The sequence below is a fragment of the Schistocerca serialis genome, chromosome 2 (assembly GCF_023864345.2).
Source record: "Schistocerca serialis cubense isolate TAMUIC-IGC-003099 chromosome 2, iqSchSeri2.2, whole genome shotgun sequence".
Classification (NCBI taxonomy): domain Eukaryota; kingdom Metazoa; phylum Arthropoda; class Insecta; order Orthoptera; family Acrididae; genus Schistocerca; species Schistocerca serialis.
The window spans coordinates 606,084,301-606,105,661 of record NC_064639.1 but is presented as its reverse complement, the minus strand read 5'-3'; the positions used below and the strand labels follow the sequence as shown (position 1 = coordinate 606,105,661).

The 21,361-nt window shown below is 43.3% G+C and overlaps 1 protein-coding gene across 1 annotated transcript in view; it reads right to left on the bottom strand.

The window, feature by feature from the left end:
- Positions 1-21,361, bottom strand: part of LOC126456273 (G-protein coupled receptor GRL101-like) — a 568,827-nt gene that overhangs the window by 101,335 nt on the left and 446,131 nt on the right. Inside the window, exon 21 of the mRNA XM_050092025.1 lies at positions 7,631-7,702. Coding sequence (XP_049947982.1) covers positions 7,631-7,702 — 72 coding nt within the window. The remainder of the gene's footprint in view (positions 1-7,630; positions 7,703-21,361) is intronic.

The following is a 21,361-nucleotide window of genomic DNA, read 5'->3' as shown; positions in this document are numbered from 1 at the left end:
GTTGCTGACAGGTGTGAAAATTACCGCACTATTCAGTCAACGATACAAAATACACTACTGACCATTTAAATTGCTACACCAAGAAGAAATTCACATGATAAATGGGTATTCATTGGACAAATATAATATACTAGAACTGACATGTGATTACATTTTCACGCAGTTTGGGTGCATAGATCCTGAGAAATGAGTACCCAGAACAACCAGCTCTGGCCTTTATACGCCTGGGCATTGAGTCAAACAGAGCTTGGATGGCGTGTACAGGTACAGCTACCCATGCAGCTTCAACACGATACCACAGTTCATCAAGAGTAGTGACTGGCGTATTGTGACGGGCCAGTTGCTGGGCCACCATCGACCAGACGTGTTCAGTTGGTGAGAGATCTGGAGAATGTGCTGGCCAGGGCAGCATCGAACATTTTCTGTATCCAGAAAGACCCGTATAGGACCTGCAACATGCGGTCGTGCATTATCCTGCTGAAATGTATGGTTTCGCCGGGATAGAACGAAGGGTAGAGCCACGGGTGGTAACACATCTCAAATGTAACGTCCACTGTTCAAAGTGCCGTCAATGCGAACAAGAGGTGACCGAGACGTGTAACCAGTGGGACCTCATACCATCACGCCGGGTGATACGCCAGTATGGCGATGACGAATACACGCTTCCAAAGGCTGCTGGGATCCAGCACGGCGTTCCGTATCACCCTCCTGAACCCACCGATTACATATTCTGCTGACAGTCATTGGATCTCGACCAACGCGAGCAGCAATGTCACGATTCGATAAACCGCAAGCGCGATAGGCTACAATCCGACCTTTATCAATTCGCAAACGTGATGGTACGCATTTCTACTCCTTACACGAGGCATCACAACAACGTTTCACCAGGCAACGCCGGTCAGCTGCTGTTTGTGTACAATCGGTTGGAAACTTTCCTCATGCAGAACGTTATAGGTGTCGCCACCGGCGCCAACCTTGTGTGAATACTCCGAAAAGCTAAACATTTGCGTATTACAGCATCTTCATCCTGTCGGTTAAATTTCGCGTCTGTAGCACGTCATCTTCGTGGTGTAGCAATTTTAATGCAAACCAGTGTAATAACACGAATTCTTCATGGAGGAATAGAAAAACTGAAAAAAGGATTCAAAGAAATGTAGGAAAACGTGAGACAATATTGACAAAATTTAGGGAGCGCAAGGGTATTCTCAATTTGCATTCATATCAGATGGCATTTATGAGTCGAGGGACACGGAAGGAAAGCAGTGGCTGAGAAGAGAGTGAGGCACGCTTATAACCTATTTCATATGTTATGCAATCTGTACATTGAGCAAGTACTAAATGAAACCAAAGAAAAATATGGAGTTGGAATTCAGGTTCAGGGAGAAGAGAAAAAAAAAATTGTGATTTGTTGGTGACATTTCAATTCTGTGAGAGACAGCAAAGGACTCGGAAGAGCAGCTCAAAGGAATGGACAGTGTCCTGAAAGGAGGATATACGACGCACATCAACGACAGCAAAACAAGGACAATGAAACGTAGTAGAATCAAATCAGGTGATGTTAAGAGAATTGGTTGCGAAACGATATATTTAAAGTAGTAGATGAGTTTTGCTATTTGGGCAGGAAAATAACTGATGATGGCTCAAATAAAGAGGATATAAAATGTGGACTGGTAACAGCAAGAAAAGCATTTCTCAACAAGATAAGTTTGTTAAAATCAGATGTTGCTGGTTCAAATGGCTCTGAGCACTATGGGACTTAACACCTGAGGTCATCAGTCCTCTAGAACCTAGAACTACTTAAACCCAACTAACCTAAGGACATCACACACATCCATGCCCAAGGCAGTATTCGAACCTGCGACTATAGCAGTTTTCGCGGTTCCGGACTGAAGGCGCATAGAACCGCTCAGTCACTGCGGCCGGCTGGATGTTGCTGTTGTTGTTGTTGTTGCTGTTGTGGACTTCAGTCAGAGACTGGTTTGATGCAGCTCTCCATGTTACTGTATCCCGTGCAAGCTTCTTCATCTCCTAGTACGGATAAAGATTTAAATGTTAGGAAGTGTTTTCTGAAGGCATTTGTCTGGAGTGTAGCCACGTACAGAAGTGAAACATGGACCGATAAACAGTACAGACAAGAAGAGAATAGAAGCTATTGAAATACGGTGCCACAGAAGAATGCTGAAGATTATATGGTTGGATCACGTATGTAATGAGGAGGTAGTAAATAGAATTAGAGTGACAAGAAATTTGCGGCACATCTTGACTAAACGGAGGTATCAGTTAGTTGGACACATTCTGAGACATCAGAGGATCACTAAGTTATTAGTGATAGGGTATAGTTTGCAGTAGTTATTCAGAGATGAAGAGGCTTGTACAGGGTAGAGTAAGATGGAGAGCTGCATCAAACCAGTCTTCGGACCGAAGACCACAACAACAACAACAACAATTACTATCAATATGTTTTGTCCACGGCAATTTGCTGATTCGCGAACATGAGACTGTTTTAATCGCAAATCTCATAATTAGAGTTGCTCTAACCAAAAGTACTGTTCGGTAAATTTGGTTTAGCAAATAAATGATGCAGTAAATAGTGGGATTACTGGTAATCTAGGTAGCGTTGGTAAGAAAAGACAATAAAAGGAAGTGTGAGGGAGAAACTGGGAACCGGTAACTTCTCTTCGTTTTTGATTTGTTTGTTTCTTCATTTTGCACATAATTAGATCCCTATGTATTTTATAACCTTGAAAAAAAGGAGTTGCGTTTTATAACCAATAAAATTTAGTTGATTGCATAGTTTCTCCGCCTTCATGCAACCAAAGCAGTTACTTGTAATTACTTTTGATGTAAGTACAGTTTACAAGATCAAGCATAAAAGACTCTATATAATTACTATTGTTATTTTATACTTAATAGTTCTTCATCGTGAGCAAATGCAAGACCTCCTTCTATTTCTGATGAACGCGAAAGTTGTTTATGGACAACAGAAACATGTTATATATACAGTAATTTCGGCCGGCCGCGGTGGCCAAGTAGTTCTAGGCGCTTCAGTCCGGAACCGCGCGACCGCTACGGTCGCAGGTTCGAATCCTGCCTCGGGCATGGATGTGCGTGATGTCCATAGGTTAGTTAGATTTAAGTAGTTCTAAGTTCTAGGGGACTGATGACCTCAGATGTCCCATAGTGCTCAGAGCCATTTTGAACAGTAAGTTCGAGGAAGTATTGAACCGATGTTTGATATGTTTCTGTTTTTCAGTTTTTTCTTTTAACTTTTTTAGGATATTGTATTCTCTTGCGTTATAGGATAAATATATATTCTTTTTTATAATTTTTACCACAACACACCTCTATTTCACCGTACAAATCAACAAGGAAACCACAATGGCACATTGACAATATCAGTTTACTTATAAATGCTGTTTATTTTTACGTAACAGACTGGAGGATAATTATTTAAATAAAAATGTTCGACAGGTTACGTAGCTATTTTATAAATCCTCACTTAGTTTTTAAACGGTTCATCGCTGTCAATTTGTAGGGGAACCGAGTAAGAGGCTGACTGGATATGAGAACAAAGCGATCAAAATGAGATAACGCCGATAGGTATGTAACACACCTAACGGACAGGTAGCGATCTTAACTGACCAAAGCTACTAGGAAAAGTAACGTGTCTACGCTGAATTACGATAGGCTACAGTAGCCCACAGTAATTTTAGAACTTTACCGTAATAAATCCTTCTCGCCTTTCCACAAAATAATTCATTTACTGAAATACTTTTCTTCTACAAAGACGAAGAGTTTCAACTATTAATTTCTCTCCCCACGAAATTTGTCATACTACTTATCCTCTAAGCGGCATCGCGCGATCGCTACATGCTGGATCCCAACACTGACTCTCGTCACACGCCAAGACGAAGCGTGACCACTATTGCACTTGCATTATTGTCATTATGCAGCAAGATATTGCACCCTCAAAGAAAAGGCATGCTCGGCTCCGAAAGTTCCAGAAGCGATCGATAAGTAAGGAGAACAATATGGACACGTTACAACTCAAAAATAGCAGTTATGTTTACAGCTGTTCACGGTATGATTACTCCATGGGTGCATAATTTCAGTGTACGTGAGGCTTTAAATGATTTTATACATCTCCCCCGACAAATGAAGGGCTTCATGACAATCTCATTCTGTATGTGAAGCTCACGAATAAAACGAGAGAGGCTCCCGTCGAACCACTGATGTCACCTACCGCGGCGTATGGTCCCTGACGTTCACCACTCGTTCCCCCATCGATTCTTGATTTTCCGCTTCAAAAGCGAGCTAATGGAGTGTAAGGGAAGGGCAGAGAGCGGTACGTCGAAGTTTTTTTCTTGCATACTTTCCTGCCTGTAGAGTGCATTTCGTTTCTATGGCTGCAAAAACTCTTGTCCCTTCACTCGCTGAGCAGTTTTAGTTTGAGTTGTCGGGAGGAAATTGTTTTACAGATTGTGGAGTATATCATATATTGATTATTTATGTTATGTTAAAACTGTGCCTCTGTCCACGATAGGCAGGCAGTTATAGCTTGTGCCAAACTTGAAAATCGGAGCTAATAGTATTACTTTCAGTCCTTATTGTCGCTGGACACAGAATGTCTGCTCGGAAGAAGAAGTTATGGGCTTGGAGCGCCACTGACCTCTTCAATGAGACATCTTTGCATTAAAACACACATCCCGTCGACGGCGAGATCGTCAAGGAAAGAGCACACAGGCTCGTGTAGAGTAGAGATGTGGTAGGAAATCAGCCGCCACCATTTCAAATGAACCGTCCCGCATTTTGTCATAAGCTATAGAAAACTTCGGAAAGCCAAAATTAGGAGTAGTCTCTCGTTGACGAGTCCACTGCCGCAACGACTGTAGCTCCTCAATTGGTCTAGTACGATAAAATCACAGAGAATCAGAGTCAGAACGTCCTGATGGAAATTTGAATCCCAGTCCATCCTGATGAAATTTGAGTGCCATTAACACTGCAACACGCGCCTAAATATAATTAGGCCCACTGTCTTTGCGCACACAAACTGGACTGTTTGTAAAGTACTGAGCTCAAAACAGTCTCTAATTCCATGACGTACATAGATCAGCCGACATATTTTGAAGAAGATTTCATAGAAAACTGATAAACAATAGATGTAAGCTAAATGGTGGCCTTTCAAAACAAGATAGAATGATTGAAATATGTGTTTGATATCATATGAGTATATATTGCGAGTAGCAATTTGTGAATCCCTCCGCAGTTGCTGTATTTCATTTTTAGAGACAACTGAAGGAGATTCGAAGTCGATTCGAGTAACATCCTCTGCTGTTTTATATTAGATGGAAAAATGTTGTACCTTTTCATTACTCAGCCAGCTTTACGTGAACTTTTGTGTGAGATCAGTTTCTGCCTTCCGGTCTACCTTACACCAAACCACCACACCGTATAGAAGGGATGCCAGTAATTTACGCTAGTGCGGTTGCAGTCTATTCAAAGGCTGCTGATTCTAAACCTTGTCATGGAGGCAATTTTCATCATCACCACTTTGTCGATCAAGGAAGACACTTAGTTGTAGTATAGTGGTAGTTGTAGTTGTAGTATAGTTACCCGCCAGAGGTTGGCGCAGCAGACAATTTGTAAAATGATAATCCACGAGTCCTGAGCTCGCGTCTTTCTGCAAAACGTTTTTATTTTAAATTTTTTACGTTACTTGCGCTACAAAGAAACCGAAATAACGTTGAATACAATGTATTTATTGATATTTTTATAAAAGGCACGAAAAGGATAGGTTAACGAAAATTTAGGATTGCAAATAAGTTTCCAGGGAGGGATCGTAAGGTTTTCGCGAGAACTTTGTAAATAAAATTAGATACTTTCGTTATTTTACGGTTGTAACTTAGACGTGCTGAGGTGATGATCATAGTAAATACAGAGGAAGCATCTAGTACACGATATAAACGCTATACTTTTATAATTACATGGTGTAATTACTGTTTTGATGGAAAACCCTACTTGCTTTACATTTATGAAAGGTTCTCTGTCATCGCACAGAGTGTCAGCAAACGATGCGTCCATGCGTGGCGCATCATTTAACACATATTGGCAATGGAATGCATTTTGACGCTGTCTTCTCGAGATGTGACTTCTTTCTCTCTAACAATTGAGATAAGAGCAGTTTAGAAACTTTAAGTCACATTCTTCACCTGAGAATAAAAATAGGCATCGCAGGGTTACACTGTCACCTGCAATTGGAGAGCGGGAATATCAATTTTATACAGCATGATAGCAGTCCTCCTTCAACTTTAAAAATCTCGTCTTATAACTGTAATACGGTTTTCCTCCTCAAGACTCAATTAATAGAAGAAATTTTTTCTCCTGCATGGTAGCCTTGATCACATCAGTCAAAAAATTTTGTTTAGGGTTCTCGTTTCCCAAATTTTAACGAAGTAATGACTAAATTCCAGTATTTGATACGTATCCATCTATCAAGATTCCCTTTTTCTTTCTTTTTCATGCACTTTACGAAAAGATAATAAATACAATACGTTAAGGATTATTTACGTTTATTTCGAGTGTAAGTAAAGTAAAATATGAGATGAAAAATAAAGACTCCGCACAGCGAGTCGATCCCACGATCCTTGGATTAGCTCCCTACAATGTTTGTTTTTGGTGGTCTTTCTTTCGATCTGTTTCTACGTTGGTTTTACGTCAGCAGTTCTGTAGCGGTGTCACGTAACGCCTTTCAAAATATGTCGAGAAGAAGTTCATTCATGCTTTTGTGTTATTATTATTATTATTATTACTGATGGTTGTCGGCCCGCGGTCAAAACGCGCTGAGCTTCAGTGCCAACCGCTGCCTGGAAACAACGCTAACACAAAGCGCTCACGTGTCACCCGCCCCGCGCCATAGCTTTTTTTTTTAATGCTTGGTCAACTGGAGGTCCACTTTCCGCACGTTAATTTTTAGCCTAGCGCTGCATATATTTAGCCTAGCGCTGCATATACCACAAACTGGGACGAAATCGGTGACGACAGGAGGTCAGGTTCCCTTTTAAGTCCGTGCCATGCGTAAAGGCAGATTGCCACGTTATTGACGATCCGTCCAAATGGTGGAGACACTGGTGTCGACGAGGACCTTCGAATTGTTCTAGACTAGTGAATTCAAATGTGGCTCCCTAGATTCCTTATGTCCGCAGTCTTCCGTAACATACATGCACCGTACCACACGGCACAAGCACTAAGCGCGGTCCTCCACAAGGCACAGGCACACATTCTGCCCTCTGTAACGAGACGATAGCACACTACCGTAATTCATGATTCCCGAATTGCTGCGAACGCTCGGTTTGTAAATGGGTGTCTGTCTTGGAGTTTGATCCATCTTGCGTGCTTTATCTATCTACCTACCTTCTTTGGTGCCGAAACATTAATCTTTATTTGTTCACACAAATACAATAAGGACTAGGTGATTCCTAGTTGAATATAAACAAACAAGTGAGCCTCTGATGTTTTTATTTATTTCGATTTCAAATACCCAGCGACTGGTGTAGAGTTGGTGCTAGTCAAATTAATTTTTTTCGCTATCACTACTGTATCAAAATCTTCGCAAAGAAAGAGGTGTACTTACAGTGTTTTTAATGCAGTTACGCTTCTAAATACGTTGTTTCCAACGTTCTTGATGAAATTGTTACTCAGATCTCTGAAACAAGAAAAGAAACGAAAATTAACGCCATTATTTACAATTAAATGTAACGATTTCAATTTATAGTGATAACAAATTATTTGCAACGAATAATTGATCCAGCGGGTCTTTCCATAATATACAAATAACCTCCCATCGGGCGTGCCTTGTCAAACTGATACACGCTCGATGAAATTTTCTGTCAGTAATTTGCAACATTCGACGGCAGTGACGCATTCTCGTTATCAGCTTCCCTTCTCGGAACCCTTTTCCTTGGCATATGCTCCGATGTTGGAGGGACTGCGGTGTTACGAGGGTATGTGGTGATAACTCAGTTATTTTTTTATCATCATATTCTACCAAGTAGTGCAAAAATACTTCGCAATGTAAAATGAATAATTTTCTGAAACGCTAATTAAATCGTTTGTCAATATCAAGTATGAAACTAGTACTTTGCACCTGATTGCATATTTTTATAGAAGCTTTATTCTTTTCGGTGCAGTACATTTTTTGGTAGGTGTATATAATGAGACATGCAATCTCTTCGACCCAAAATGTGTTGAATATATCCAAAAGATGTTGTTCGAAGTGGCAAATAAGTAATTCAAAAATGACCTTGAAGACGAAGTAGTTAGAGAGGGTGATGACGAAGTTGGAGTTCAACAGGCAGACTCAGAAACAGAGGTAGACGACAGTGATGATCGTGAGGAAGTACTTGGAAACAACCATTATTATTTTGGAAGGAACAAAGCGACAAAATAGAACAAAGTTCCACTGCAGCGAGGATACGTTTGGCACGCTGGAATTGCCTCAGAGATGACTTTTCCATTATCGTAGTTCTGTACACAAATCAGTTTAGTTACTGAAAGCTTCATGTTAACGCCATTACATGTGGTTGAATTGAGAAACTTCGTTTTTAGCTTCTGTACAGATTAAGTGTAGAGGTTCTTTGGGTATCTCATGTGGGTAGTAATTAAAAATTTCGCATCATAATGAACATAAAATTTTTCCAACACATCATGCGGTGCCTTAAATTTGACAGTCGTAGGTCTATCAATTAAATGAGACAGACCAGGTAATAGCGATCCAGAAGATACACTACTGGCCATTGAAACTGCTACACCAAGAAGAAATGCAGATGATAAACGGGTATCCATTGCACAAATATATTATATTAGAACTGACATGTGATTGCATTTTCACGCGATTTGGGCGCATAGACCATGAGAAATCCATACCCAAAAGAACCACCACTGGCCCTAATAACGGCCTTGATACGCCTGGGTATTGAGTCAAAGAGAACTTGAATGGCGTGTACAGGTACAGCTGCCCATGCAGCTTCAACACGATACCAGAGTTCATCAAGAGTACTGACTGGCGTATTGTGACGAGCCAGTTGCTCGACCAACATTGACCAGACGTTTTCAATTGGTGAGAGATCTTGAGAATGTGCTGGCCAGGGTAGCAGTCGATCATTTTCCGTACAGGACCTGGAACATGCTGTCGTGCATTATTCTGCTGAAATTTAGGGTTTCGCAGGGATCGAATGAAGGGTAGAACCACGGGCCGTAACACATCCGAAATGTAACGTGCACTGTTCAAATCGCCGTCGATGCGAACAAGAAATGACCGAGACGTGTAACCAATGGCAACCCATACCATCACGCTGGGTGAGACGCCAATATGGCGATGACGAATACACGCTTCCAATGTGCGTTAACTGCGATGTCACCAAACACGAATGCGTCCTTCATGATGCTGTAAATAAAACCTGGATTCATCCGAAAAAATGACGTTTTGCCATTCGTGCTGAGGTTCGTCGCTGAGTACACCATCGCAGACACCTCTGTCTGTGATGCAGCGTCAAAGGTAACCGCAAACATGGTCTCCGAGCTGATAGTGCATGCTGCTGCAAACGTCGTCGAAGTGTTCGTGCAGATGGTTGTTGTCTTGCAAACGCCGCATCTGTTGACTCAGGGATCGAGACGTGGCTGCACGATCCGTTACAGCCGTGCGGATATGATGGCTGTCATCTCGACTGCTAGTGATACGAGGCCATTGAGATCCAGCACGGCGTTCCGTATTACCCTCCTGAACCCACCGATTCCATATTCTGCTAACAGTCATTGGATCTCGACAAGCGCGAGCAGCAGTGTCGCGATACAACAAACCGCAATCGCGATAGGCTACAATCCTACCTTTATCAAAGTCGGAAACGTCATGGTACGCATTTCTCCTCCTTACACGAAGCATGACAACAACGTTTCACCAGGCAACGCCGGCCAAGTGCTGTTTGTGTAAAATCGGTTGGAAACTTTCCTATTGTAAGCACGTTGTAGGTGTCGCCACTGGCGCCAACCTTGCGTGAATGCCCTGAAAAGCTAATCATTTGCATATCACAGCATCTTCTTCCTGTCGGTTAAATTTCGCGTCTGTAGCACGTCATCGTCGTGGTGTATCGATTTTAATGGCCAGTAATGTATATTTTATACTTGTACAGAACTGTCATTCCTGCATTCTCGGAGGAAATATGCCAGTATATGAGAAGCCGGAAGGATGCCATGGAGGTACTGTTTTCGCTTATACACGAGAGCTATTACTTTTGAATTTCCGATCGGTCGCAAAATGGAAACACAGTGAAAAGCAAAAATGGTTTATTTACAACATTTAGATACACCTTCCAGCAACTTTTCTGTGTAGTCGCCAGTCAAACTTACACATTTATCGTAGCTTAGGATGGATTTCCCCGTACCCTCGCCACAAAAGGCAGCCCCTCGTGCTGACCGCCACTTGTCTACTCTGGTCTGCAGTCCGTTGTCTGAGCCAAAATAATGTCCTCATAGGCAGTGGTTAATGTGATCAGAGAGATGAGAGTCAGAGGTACCCAAGTCCAGGGTGTATAGCGGGTGATCAAACACCTCCCATCGACCACGCTGCAGGAGCATCTTTCTTACACTGGAGCGTGCGCCCGACTATTGGCATGAAGAAGGGAACTCATGACCAGGATTAGAGGTGTAAGTTTCAAATGAAAAAGGGAAGGGAAAAGGTGCTCATATAAGGTAAAGAAAGGGACAAAAGATACTGGTATATTCAACGATTTCTCTTTTTCTATTCCCAATTTGTGGAATTACAAACAAGTACCTCAAATTATCATTCATCAAAAGTAGGAAAAACCATGAAGCTATTGTACTTCCAGACAAATAGCTTCTCTAAAATTTTAAAAGTAAATCTGTTTCTCTTAAGAGATAGAACGACATTAGAGATGCTAAAGCGTCTTTCGACACCAAAGAAACCAGTGGAGCAAACATTGTATTCACTCGGAGTGGCAGCTCTGCAGATGTGGCGAATTCCTCAATATCTGGATTGTTCTGCAGACTACACTCAAGTTTGTCTTTGGAACTATTCCCTCACGGAAGTAAAAATATCCCATTGTTTATCCTTTTCCAGACATTTTTCTTCTAATCGTCTAATGACTGCAGTCAGGTATTTGTAGCTATAGACACAATATAGTTCTCTCTGCAACCTATGTACACTATGTGATCAAAAGTATCCGGACACTCCAAAAAACAAACGCTTTTCATATTCTAGGCATTGTGCTGCCACCTGCTGCCAGGTACTCCATATCAGCGACCTCAGTAGTCACTAGATATCGTGAGAGAGCAGAATGGGGCGCTCCGCGGAACTCGCGGACTTCGAACGTTGTCAGGTGACTGGGTGTCACTTGTGTCATACGTCTGTACGCGAGATTTCCACACTCCTAAACATCCCTAGGTCCACAGTTTCCGATGTAATAGTGAAGTGGAAACGTGAAGGGACACTTACAGCACAAAAGCCTACAGGCTGATCACGTCTGATTACTGGCAGAGACCGCCGACAGTTGAAAAGTGTCGTACTGTGTAATAGGAAGACATCTATCCAGACCATCACACAGGAATTGCAAACTGCATCAGGATCCATTCCAAGTACTATGACAGTTAGGCGGGAGCTGAGAAGTCTTGGATTTCATGGACGAGCGGCTGCTCATAAGCCACACATCACGCCAGTAAATGCCAAACGACGTCTCGCTTGGTGTAAGGAGCGTAAACATTGGACGATTGAAGAGTGGAAAAACGTTGTGCGGATTGGCGAATGACGTTACACATTGTGGCGATCAGATGGCAGGGTGTGGGTATGGCGAATACTCGGTGAACGTCATCTGCCAGCGTGTGTAGTGCCAACAGTAAAATTCGGAGGCGGTGGTGTTTCGGTGTGGTCGTGTTTCTCATTGGAGGGGCTTGCACCCCTTGTTGTTTTGCGTGGCACTATCACAGCACAGGCCTACACTAATCTTTTAAGTACCTTCTTGCTTCTCCACTGTTGAACAGGAATTCGGGGATGGTGATTGCATATTTCAAGACGATCGAGCATCTGCACGATCTGTGGCGGAGTGGTTACACGACAATAATATCCCTGTAACGGACTGGCCTGCACAGAGTCCTGACCTGAATCCTATAGAACACCTTTGGGATGTTTTGGAACGCCGTCTCCATGCCAGGCCTCACCGACCGACATCGAGACCTCCCCTCACTGCAGCAATTCGTGAAGAGTGGGCTGCCACTCCCCAAGAAACCTTCCAGCACCTAATTGAACGGATTCCTGCGAGAGTGGAAGCTGTCATCAAGGCTAAGGGTGGCCAACACAACATTGAATTCCAGCATTACCGATGGAGATCACCCCGAACTTGTAAGTCATTTTCAGCAGGATACTTTTGATCACATAGTGTATTTTCTCCGGTAACAGCGGTAAAAGAAGTTGCTCTGCCTTGGAAACTGCTAGGTGCGTCGGCTGGATCCAAAGAAAGCTCAGATTCTCTAATTTTGTCAGAATTCTCACACAACATAGCAGCACACTCAAGCCAAGATCCCCAATGAGTAATGACCGAGAAATTTGGAAGGGGCAGGCCAGTGGTTTCCCTGTAGGCAACAACAAGTCCCAGAGCTTTCAGTAGTATCTTCTTCAGGGCAGAGATGAAATGACTTGCGATGTCGTATGCGTTCCTCACGTACTCACAAACCCTGTGAAGGGCATGAACCAAGGGTGGTACGTGCTTCAACTTAAGAAATAAAGTTTTAAATTGGTTAAGAGCTGAAACCATGTATGGAGCGTGGTATAACCATAAGAAGAAGTTTTTCAATCTCGATAACTGCAGGCCAGAGCTTTTGGCAGAAGTCCATAATTGATTCCATTATTGTACTGGCATTGGTATTTTGCAGCTCATACATTTTAAACGACATGGACTTAAGTTTCTCCCCTGCAAAAGAAAAAACTAAATTGTTCAAAACGTATCGTTCCATTGAGTTTATGGTTTCATCCACAATGATTCCCACATCGCAATCAGACACTTTCTCCTTGATTCTTTGCATGGTTTCTTGGTAAACAGCTTCCATGCATTTTTTCTTAAAGTGCTCTCATCTTCGTGAATTTCTCAAGACATCCCATGAAGGCTGGATGGTTCACCTTATTGAGTGAAATTCCTGCTCGTGTAAAGGCTGCCCACAAATCAAATTCCTTCAAATTTCGGCTTTTTGAAGAACCCTTTTCAAACGCATTTCGTAATAGATGTTGTCGCTGTTTTGTTTGCTTGAAGAGTCTTCTTCATTTGATGGTAAGAGCTGGAAATATGTTGTGTGATACGATCTCACTGGTGTTTTTCATCTAAACAAATTCCTGAATCGCAATTAGTACAGTGCATAACATTACCATCAATGTCTACGAAATCTTATTTGAATTCCTGAGCCAGAGCAATAAATCGGGCGCTGGACACCATTGATATGATAAAAATCTAGTAGTACACTCTTCTAGTAATGTAACAAAGAGCTAACACCACTTCACTTGCTGACTTAATGCGACTCTCCCACAACAATCTTGCGTCCACTCGCTCACTTGCCGTCCAGAGTCTCCTTTATAGCACTGCGACAATTATCAGAATGTTCTCAGTAATATTGGAAGTACAGTCTCAGCGATTTCTAGTACACACATCAAAAAAGGTTTTGTATCACCTCCGTTCCGAGACTTGCATGTTGTACCACCATACAGCGAGACCTTCAGAGGTGGTGGTCTAGACTTCTGTACACGCCGTACCTCTAATACCCAGTATCACGTCCTCTTTCATTGATGCATGCCTGTATCCGTCATGGCATACTATCCACAAGTTCATCAAGGCACTGTTGGTATAATATTGTCCTACTCCTTAACGGCGATTCGGCGTAGATCCCTCAGAGTGGTTGGTGAGTCACGTCGTCCAAAAACAGCCCTTTACCATCTATGCCAGGCATATCCGACAGGGTTAATGTCTGGAGAACATGCAGGCCACTCTAGTCGAGAGATGTCGTTATCCGGAAGGAAATCATTCACAAGATGTGCACGATGGGAGCGCGAATTATCGCCCGTGAAGAGGAATGCCTCGCCAATATGCTATCAATATGGTTGCACTATCGGTCGTAGAATGGCATTCACGTATCTTACAGACGTTACAGCTCCTTGCATGACCACCAGCGGCCTACGTCGGCCCCACATAATGCCACCCGAAAACAGCAGGGATCCTCCACCATGCCGCAGTCGCTGGACAGTGTGTCTAAGGCGTTCAGCCTGACCGGGTTGCCCCCAAACACATCTCCGACGATTGTCTGGTTGAAGGTATATGTGACACTCATCGGTGAGGGAAGGTGATACCAATCCTGAGCGGTCCATTCGGCATGTTGCTGGGCCCATCTGTACCGCGCTGCATGGTGTCATGGTTGCAAAGCTGGACCTCGCCATGGACGTCGGGAGTGAATTTGCGCATCATGCAGCCTATTGCCCACAGTTTGATTAGTAACATGACGTCCTGTGGCTACACGAAAAGCATTATTCAATATGGTGGCGTTGCTGTCAGGGTTCCTCCGAGTCATAATCCGTAGGTAGCGGTCATCCACTGCAGTAGTAGCCCTTGGGCTGCCTGAGCGAGGCATGTCATCGATAGTTCCTGTCTCTCTGTGTCTACTCCATATCCCAACAACATCGCTTTGATTCTCTCCGAGACGCCTGGACACATGCCTTGTTGAGAGTCTTCCTGGCACAAAGTAACAATGCGGACGCGATCGAACCGCGGTATTGACCGTCTAGGCATGATTGAACTACAGACAACACGTGCCGTATACCTCCTTCCTGGTGGAATGACTCGAACTGATCGGCTGTCGGAACCCCTCCGTATAATAGATGCTGCTCATGGATGGTTGTTTACAACTTTGGCGGTTTTTTTTTAAGCTATGGGACTTAGCATCTGTAGTCATCAGTCCCCTAGAACTTAGAACTACTTAAACCTAACTAACCTAAGGACATCACACACATCCATGCCCGAGGCAGGAATCGAACCTGCGACCGTAGCGGTGACGCTGTTCCAGACTGAAGCGCCTAGAACCACACGGCCACACCGGCCGGCTTGAGCGGGTTTAGTGACATCTCTGAACAGTAAAAGGACTGTCTCTGTGATGCAATATCCTTAGTCAACGTCGATCTTCAGGAGTTCTGGGAACCGGGGCGACCCAAAACTGTTTTTTTGATTGTAGTTTCGAACAGAATCCATTGTCAGTTCTCGGAGCTACACGGTTGCGATTACTGCCGTCTCTGCGTGACCATCCTCCGCCCCACGCGAACAGATGACGTCTCTCACAGTAATAAGCTCACATTCACGAACAGCAGGCTACTGATTTTGTTGGGATAGAATCACTCACTGTCAGATGCTTTATTTCAAGCAACTGTATAGTTGTAGAGGGGTTTTGTCCAAGATACAATTATTTTCCATTGTTTCAGGCGTGCTTTGAACACTCAGGTGGCATTTGCTGAAAGAATGAGGTTTGCTGTTTACACGTACACACCAAGCTGAGGAGACTTTAACTGAAAGTTAAATATCTTATGTTGATTAGAAGTCTTGTATAATAAATTGGAATGAAAGTTAAAAGAAGAAAGGGAATAATGGGATTATGACCATGGTTCGGGGAGAAAAGGGAATAAAAGCCACAATTAGAACAGAATATCTTTCCAAACAGCTTTAATTTACCCTAAGAAAATAGGGGCGCACGTAAAAATCGTAACCCTGCTTAAGACATTACGTTATCTGGATTGCATGGCAGACCCCCTCAGCAGGCACTTCACACCTGGTGGGAGACTCTTGATCATCTAATGACCTTTACATGCTCACTGTGCGCTCACAACTGAAAAATGTGATGAGACGCGATCCATGAGCATTCTAGATACCCTGTGCAACACACCACCAAAAAGCTTCACAGGACTTTCACTGTGGTTTACATTTCGTGAACAATGTGAAAAAAACCAAACAAATGTTGTATAGAGTGTGTGCTCTCATGGATTCTCAGGTATCTTATTATTTGGACATATACGTTACGTTACAACCAGAAGGTTGCAGAACATAAGTGACGAATCTTCGAATGTTATTCTGCGAATGTGTGTACCTACGCGTATTTACAATACAGGTGGAAATGCAACGGCAGACAACCGATTTAGCTGTATCAGCTTGTTAGAAGAGGAAGAAAAAACTCTTGTCTTCCACGACGATAATAAAGTTAAGTGTGAAAAGCCTCTGGAGTTTATTTCCAATAAAGAAAGGGCGGTCCACTGATCACTTTTGGCTTCAAGAAAGGCTGTATTGTTGCCTACGTTTTACTCCTTCACATATTATTCATTGACGTTTACGGTTACTGATGGTCCATCACATAGTTAATTATGTGGACCCTGTTTTGCATTAAAATTTTTGCTAGTTGTACGGAAAATATTTTTGTTATGTCCTAGTATGCACATACGATTTTATAGCTGAATAAAACATTTTATTCAAAACGTTAGATTGAGAAGTTAGAAGAACTTAATTTAAGATTATTTGATTTCTAATCCTTTTGATTGACTGACTCCATAAAGCATCTCCAAATGAACACGTAGCCGCTGCCTTATGACTGTCTTTTGCGCCACTGTATACTAATTGCTATTCTATTCTGATTTAATGTTAGTTCATGTATGATTTTATGTGTGTACGTATTTTATTTCATTTACACCTTGTAGTTGTACTACTACTACTACTACTACTACTACTACTAAAATATAGCTATTAGTGTTGAAGTAGTACCACTACACGGTGTAAATGAGATACAATAAACACACATGCAAAATGATACATGTAATTACATTAAATTAGAATGAAATATTAATTAGAGTAGAAGGAGATGCATGTGATTTCATCTTTTTATAGGAGCTTTATTCTTTTTGGTAGGATACGTTTGCCCACGGCTGGATACAGCGAGAGGTATAATCCCCTCGACCCATAACATGTCGAAGATCCAAAAGAAGTTGACTGAATTGGCATAAATCTGTCGATAATCAATCTGCTAGCAAAAATATCTAGGTACGTGATTTCTGGTAATATTTGCATTGTGCAGTCTTATGATCAGGTCTCCCTGCAGTTTCCGTTTCAGTATACGTAGAGTGTCTTCTCCGAAGCTATAGCAAGCTTGTTTTTCAGGCTCCACCTGCTCACCCTGTGTAGAATGCCACTAGGTTTTGGTTTCCAGTTCTCTTCTTGAGTTAGTACAAAACAACCAACAGATCATTAGCGTATGTGGCAATCCCGTCAGCGTTTGTGTCCCCATCCATTTCTGTTTGGATGGGTTCGATGGAAAGATCCCAACCGAGGGGCAGACGAACTTAAACGTGCGGGAGCCCCTTTGTGATTACCTTGATCACATTCAGTTAACCCATTCGGCGTTCAACCATTCTATTTTTACAGTAGTCTAGTACATCATCGTATGGAGTTGCTGGTACCTGCGGTTCCCATAGTTTAGTGAACATCGCAGGTTACCAGAGGATACCGAATGCCTCAGCGATGTCCCCATGTATGGTCATTACGTACTGCCAGCTGATATTGTCTGCTAATTCAAGGGACCGGTTAATTGCATCGTCACTCGTCTTATTTTCGAAGGACTCATTTGGCTAGGGCTGAACCCTGGGGGCCGCCTGTGATCCCGGACCCTAGCCAAGGCGTTGATGAACCAAATTAGTCTATACAGTTTCACAATGGCTGGATCATTGTCTTCCGTTATCTTGATCTTGATGATCATTGCATTTGTTAAGTTCCATGCTGCAAGTCTTCCCAGTCATAGAGCTGCATTTATTACCTCAGATAGAGATGGGAAAATCTGTGGAGTTGCTCGTTCAAGGGGCTCTGAGTGATTTTCACCTGGGCCTGCTGATTTCTCAAATATTTATTTTGCTACAGCTAGCACTACCTCTCACTGCACGAATGAGCGATTGACGGTCTCAATCACGTATTCTGTTGGTATTAGAGGTCGATCTCCATTCAGATTTATAGGATGATTTGAATTAAACTTTCGCTACTTGACAAGGCCCCCATGAAAAACCATATATAACAGGACAATGAAAGATTGTGGAAACATGTGTAAGGACATGTGGCAAAGAAATAGTGAATACACCATGGTGAGAAACATACAAATTTTCTTGTGAGAGAATAACATTTGTTAAATGCATGCACTGCTACATTCCTGGTTACAACCACATCTCAGTTCTGCATCCACGACAGTCTGGAGGCGGAATATAGACTGCTCTGCTGTTGCCGAAGCGTCTCAGGTGAGATGTTGGCTACCTCCCTCGCTATGCTCATCTTGTACCTCCAACATGTGTTGGTGTCTCGTTGATAAACCCTAACTTTCAGGTAACCCCACAACCAGAAAACACGTGGGTTCAAACCTGGTGATCTTCACGACGGCGCAATTTGGAACAATCGGCCAGTGATTCGCTAAACTGTCACTGAGGAGACATTATTGGTAATCGCATTGTGCATGTGGGCGGTCACTTACTCAGATGTTTCACATCTATCCGTAGCCGTCGTTGGGCCCTGACATTTACAGCCGATGGTGCACCATTGTTGCCTCGGCGCCGGTTTTGGTTACTGCCATTTTGCCATGCACATTGTACTTTAAATTCTGGGGCGGAGAACAGTTTGAAAACTTAGCCGTTTGGAAAATGCTTCGACCCTTGTCCGAAAGTCAATGATGATGCCGTTTTGGACATCAGCTAATTCCCTACGTTTCCGCATTACGACAGCGACTGCACTGTTTTCCGCGTCCCTCCGACAGACCTTGTGTACCCACCGTTGTTAGTGCTGCCACCCGGCGTCTGTGGGTGGTTATTGCACGTTGATAATCGAAAATACGCTGTTGTCACAGTAACGTGACTGGACAATTTATTTTTCCGTCGAGACTGGATAAAGTGGCGAAAGTTTAATTATGACCACCCTATGCTTCATCCCTGTGTGAAATCTCCTTCATTCCGCCTATGTCATCAGTGTGTACGCTGCTCCTCTAAACTTTTCGCTTAATTGTCTTAGAACATACTCGTCCCAGTGGCGTTTCTTTGTCTGCATCATTAGGTCCTTGTATTGATGCTTCACCTCACTGAACTGATCGTCGTGTATGGTCTTTCTACCTGTTACTGGTCTGTGGTAGTGGTTCCTGAAACCGTTTTGAGTTTATTGAGTTCGTTCCACCTCGATTATTCACTTTTACTGTTATCTGCTGCCTTCAGATTGTGAAACACTGTCCATCGGCACAAAGTCCTGTATTATCTGCCCTGTTGCTACATGTGCGGCGTGGACCCTCCTTTTTAACTGTGTAAATGAATTTTTCACTCTGCAGCGGAGTGTGTGCTGATATGAAACATCCTGGCTGATTTGAAGTGTGTGCCGGCTAGCGACACGAACTCGGGACCCTTATATTTTCTTTCTCCTATGTAGGACAGGACGTAATGGTGGAAGTAAAGCTGTAAGGACGGGGCGCGAGCCGTGCTTTGATAGGTCAGTTGGTAGAACACTCGCTCGTGAAAGACAGAGGTCCCAATTTCGTGTCTCGGTGCAGCACACAGTTTACATATGCCAGGAAGGGCAAATACGGAGACTTACAAGCAGTCGTTCTTCCCACGCACAATTCGTGAATGGAACAGGGAAGGGGGGATCAGATAGTGGTACAATAAGTACCCTCCGCCACACACCGTAAGGTGGCTCGCGGAGTATAGATGTAGATGTAGATGTAGTAGATATCAGCACAGAGTGAAAAATTCAGTATCAAATCTTACTCTAGGCAGTGGCTAAGCCGTGTCTCCATAATATCCTTTCTCGCAGGAGTCCTAGTCCCGCAAGTTTCACAGGAGAACTTCTGTGAAGTTAGGAATGTAGGAGATGAGACACTGGCGGAAGTGAAGATGTGAGGAGGAGTTGTGAGTCGTGTTTGCGTGGCTCAGTTGGTATAGCACGTGTAAACGAAAGGCAAAGGTCCCGAGTATTTACAGACTTTTTGTGTGTATCTTGTCATTAATGCAATGTCTTTGTGTAACTGTTCGTGATGGTTGCCGTATTGTTGATACATGCTATGATGATTAACGTTTTTTGTCTGGCATCTTCTACAGGTCTGTCTGTCCATTACCTGTGCAGGAAAACCTCATCAGAGAACTGCACATAAGTTGACGCTATTCCCACGAATCATTCCATTTACGTACTTTCACCCTAACTACGCGGTCAGAGTAGGGCTGTGACATCTTTTTCAGAGTCCACCGCCTGTTAACTAATATTAATGCAGCTTTTGGAGCGGTCCCTCCAGTCATCGCTGTTGCGTTGTTTGCGAGACCAACCAGCCATCGGTTCGCTGTGTACGGCTCATGCAAGCACTCCAAGTCCAGGGATTCCTCGCCGGCGATCTTTTCTAGCTCTGCATTCACAACAGTACTTATCTTAGCATTTAGTTTTGTTATACTGCAGACAGATGTACTGGGAGAATGTAAAAAGTTTTAAGTATAGCCCAGCCAGTGCCAAGCCGCACTAAGATGGGCTCATGTGCAGTGCCGCAGCTGGATTGACAAACAGGCGGAAGAGCAGATTCAGCAAATATCGTGGCACACAACTGAGGTCCTTGCCACACAGCGCTCGAGCGAGTTTTCTGAATCGCCAATTCAGCAATATGACCTCGCTGTCAAGAGAACATAACATAATAATAACATGTAAGTCTTACACAAGATTGTCTTTCTTGCGGATGGCATTGCAGAAACGCCAAGCTGAATAGCTGAAAGCCACAGCTGAGACACAAATGTTGCAGTGAAGAACACTGACAAACCCAGAAAACAAGGCTACACTACATTCACTCATCCATGCCAAGACATAATATCCATGCTTCTGACTTGAACTACGAGCCCCTCTACGTTTAAACTGTAGTGAGCCGATTTCGAGGCAGGACCTGTGATGTGCTGACTGCCATTCGCAAGATGACTACTACCTTCGAGATTGCAGCCGGACTGGTCTGCTGGACTTAGCCTTTGTAAGCTGTCGATGTGAATATGGGCCTGCCGGAGTGGCCGAGCGGTTCTAGGCGCTACAGTCTGGAGCCGCGCGACCGCTACGGTCGCAGGTTCGAATCCTGCCTCGGGCATGGATGTGTGTGATGTCCTTAGGTTAGTTAGGTTTAAGTAGTTCTAAGTTCTAAGGGATTGATGACCTCAGAAGTTATGTCCCATAGTGCTCAGAGCCATTTGAACCATTTGTGAATATGGAGCCTTCAACCACTAGCTTACTGGAGAAAAAACTGATAGTGC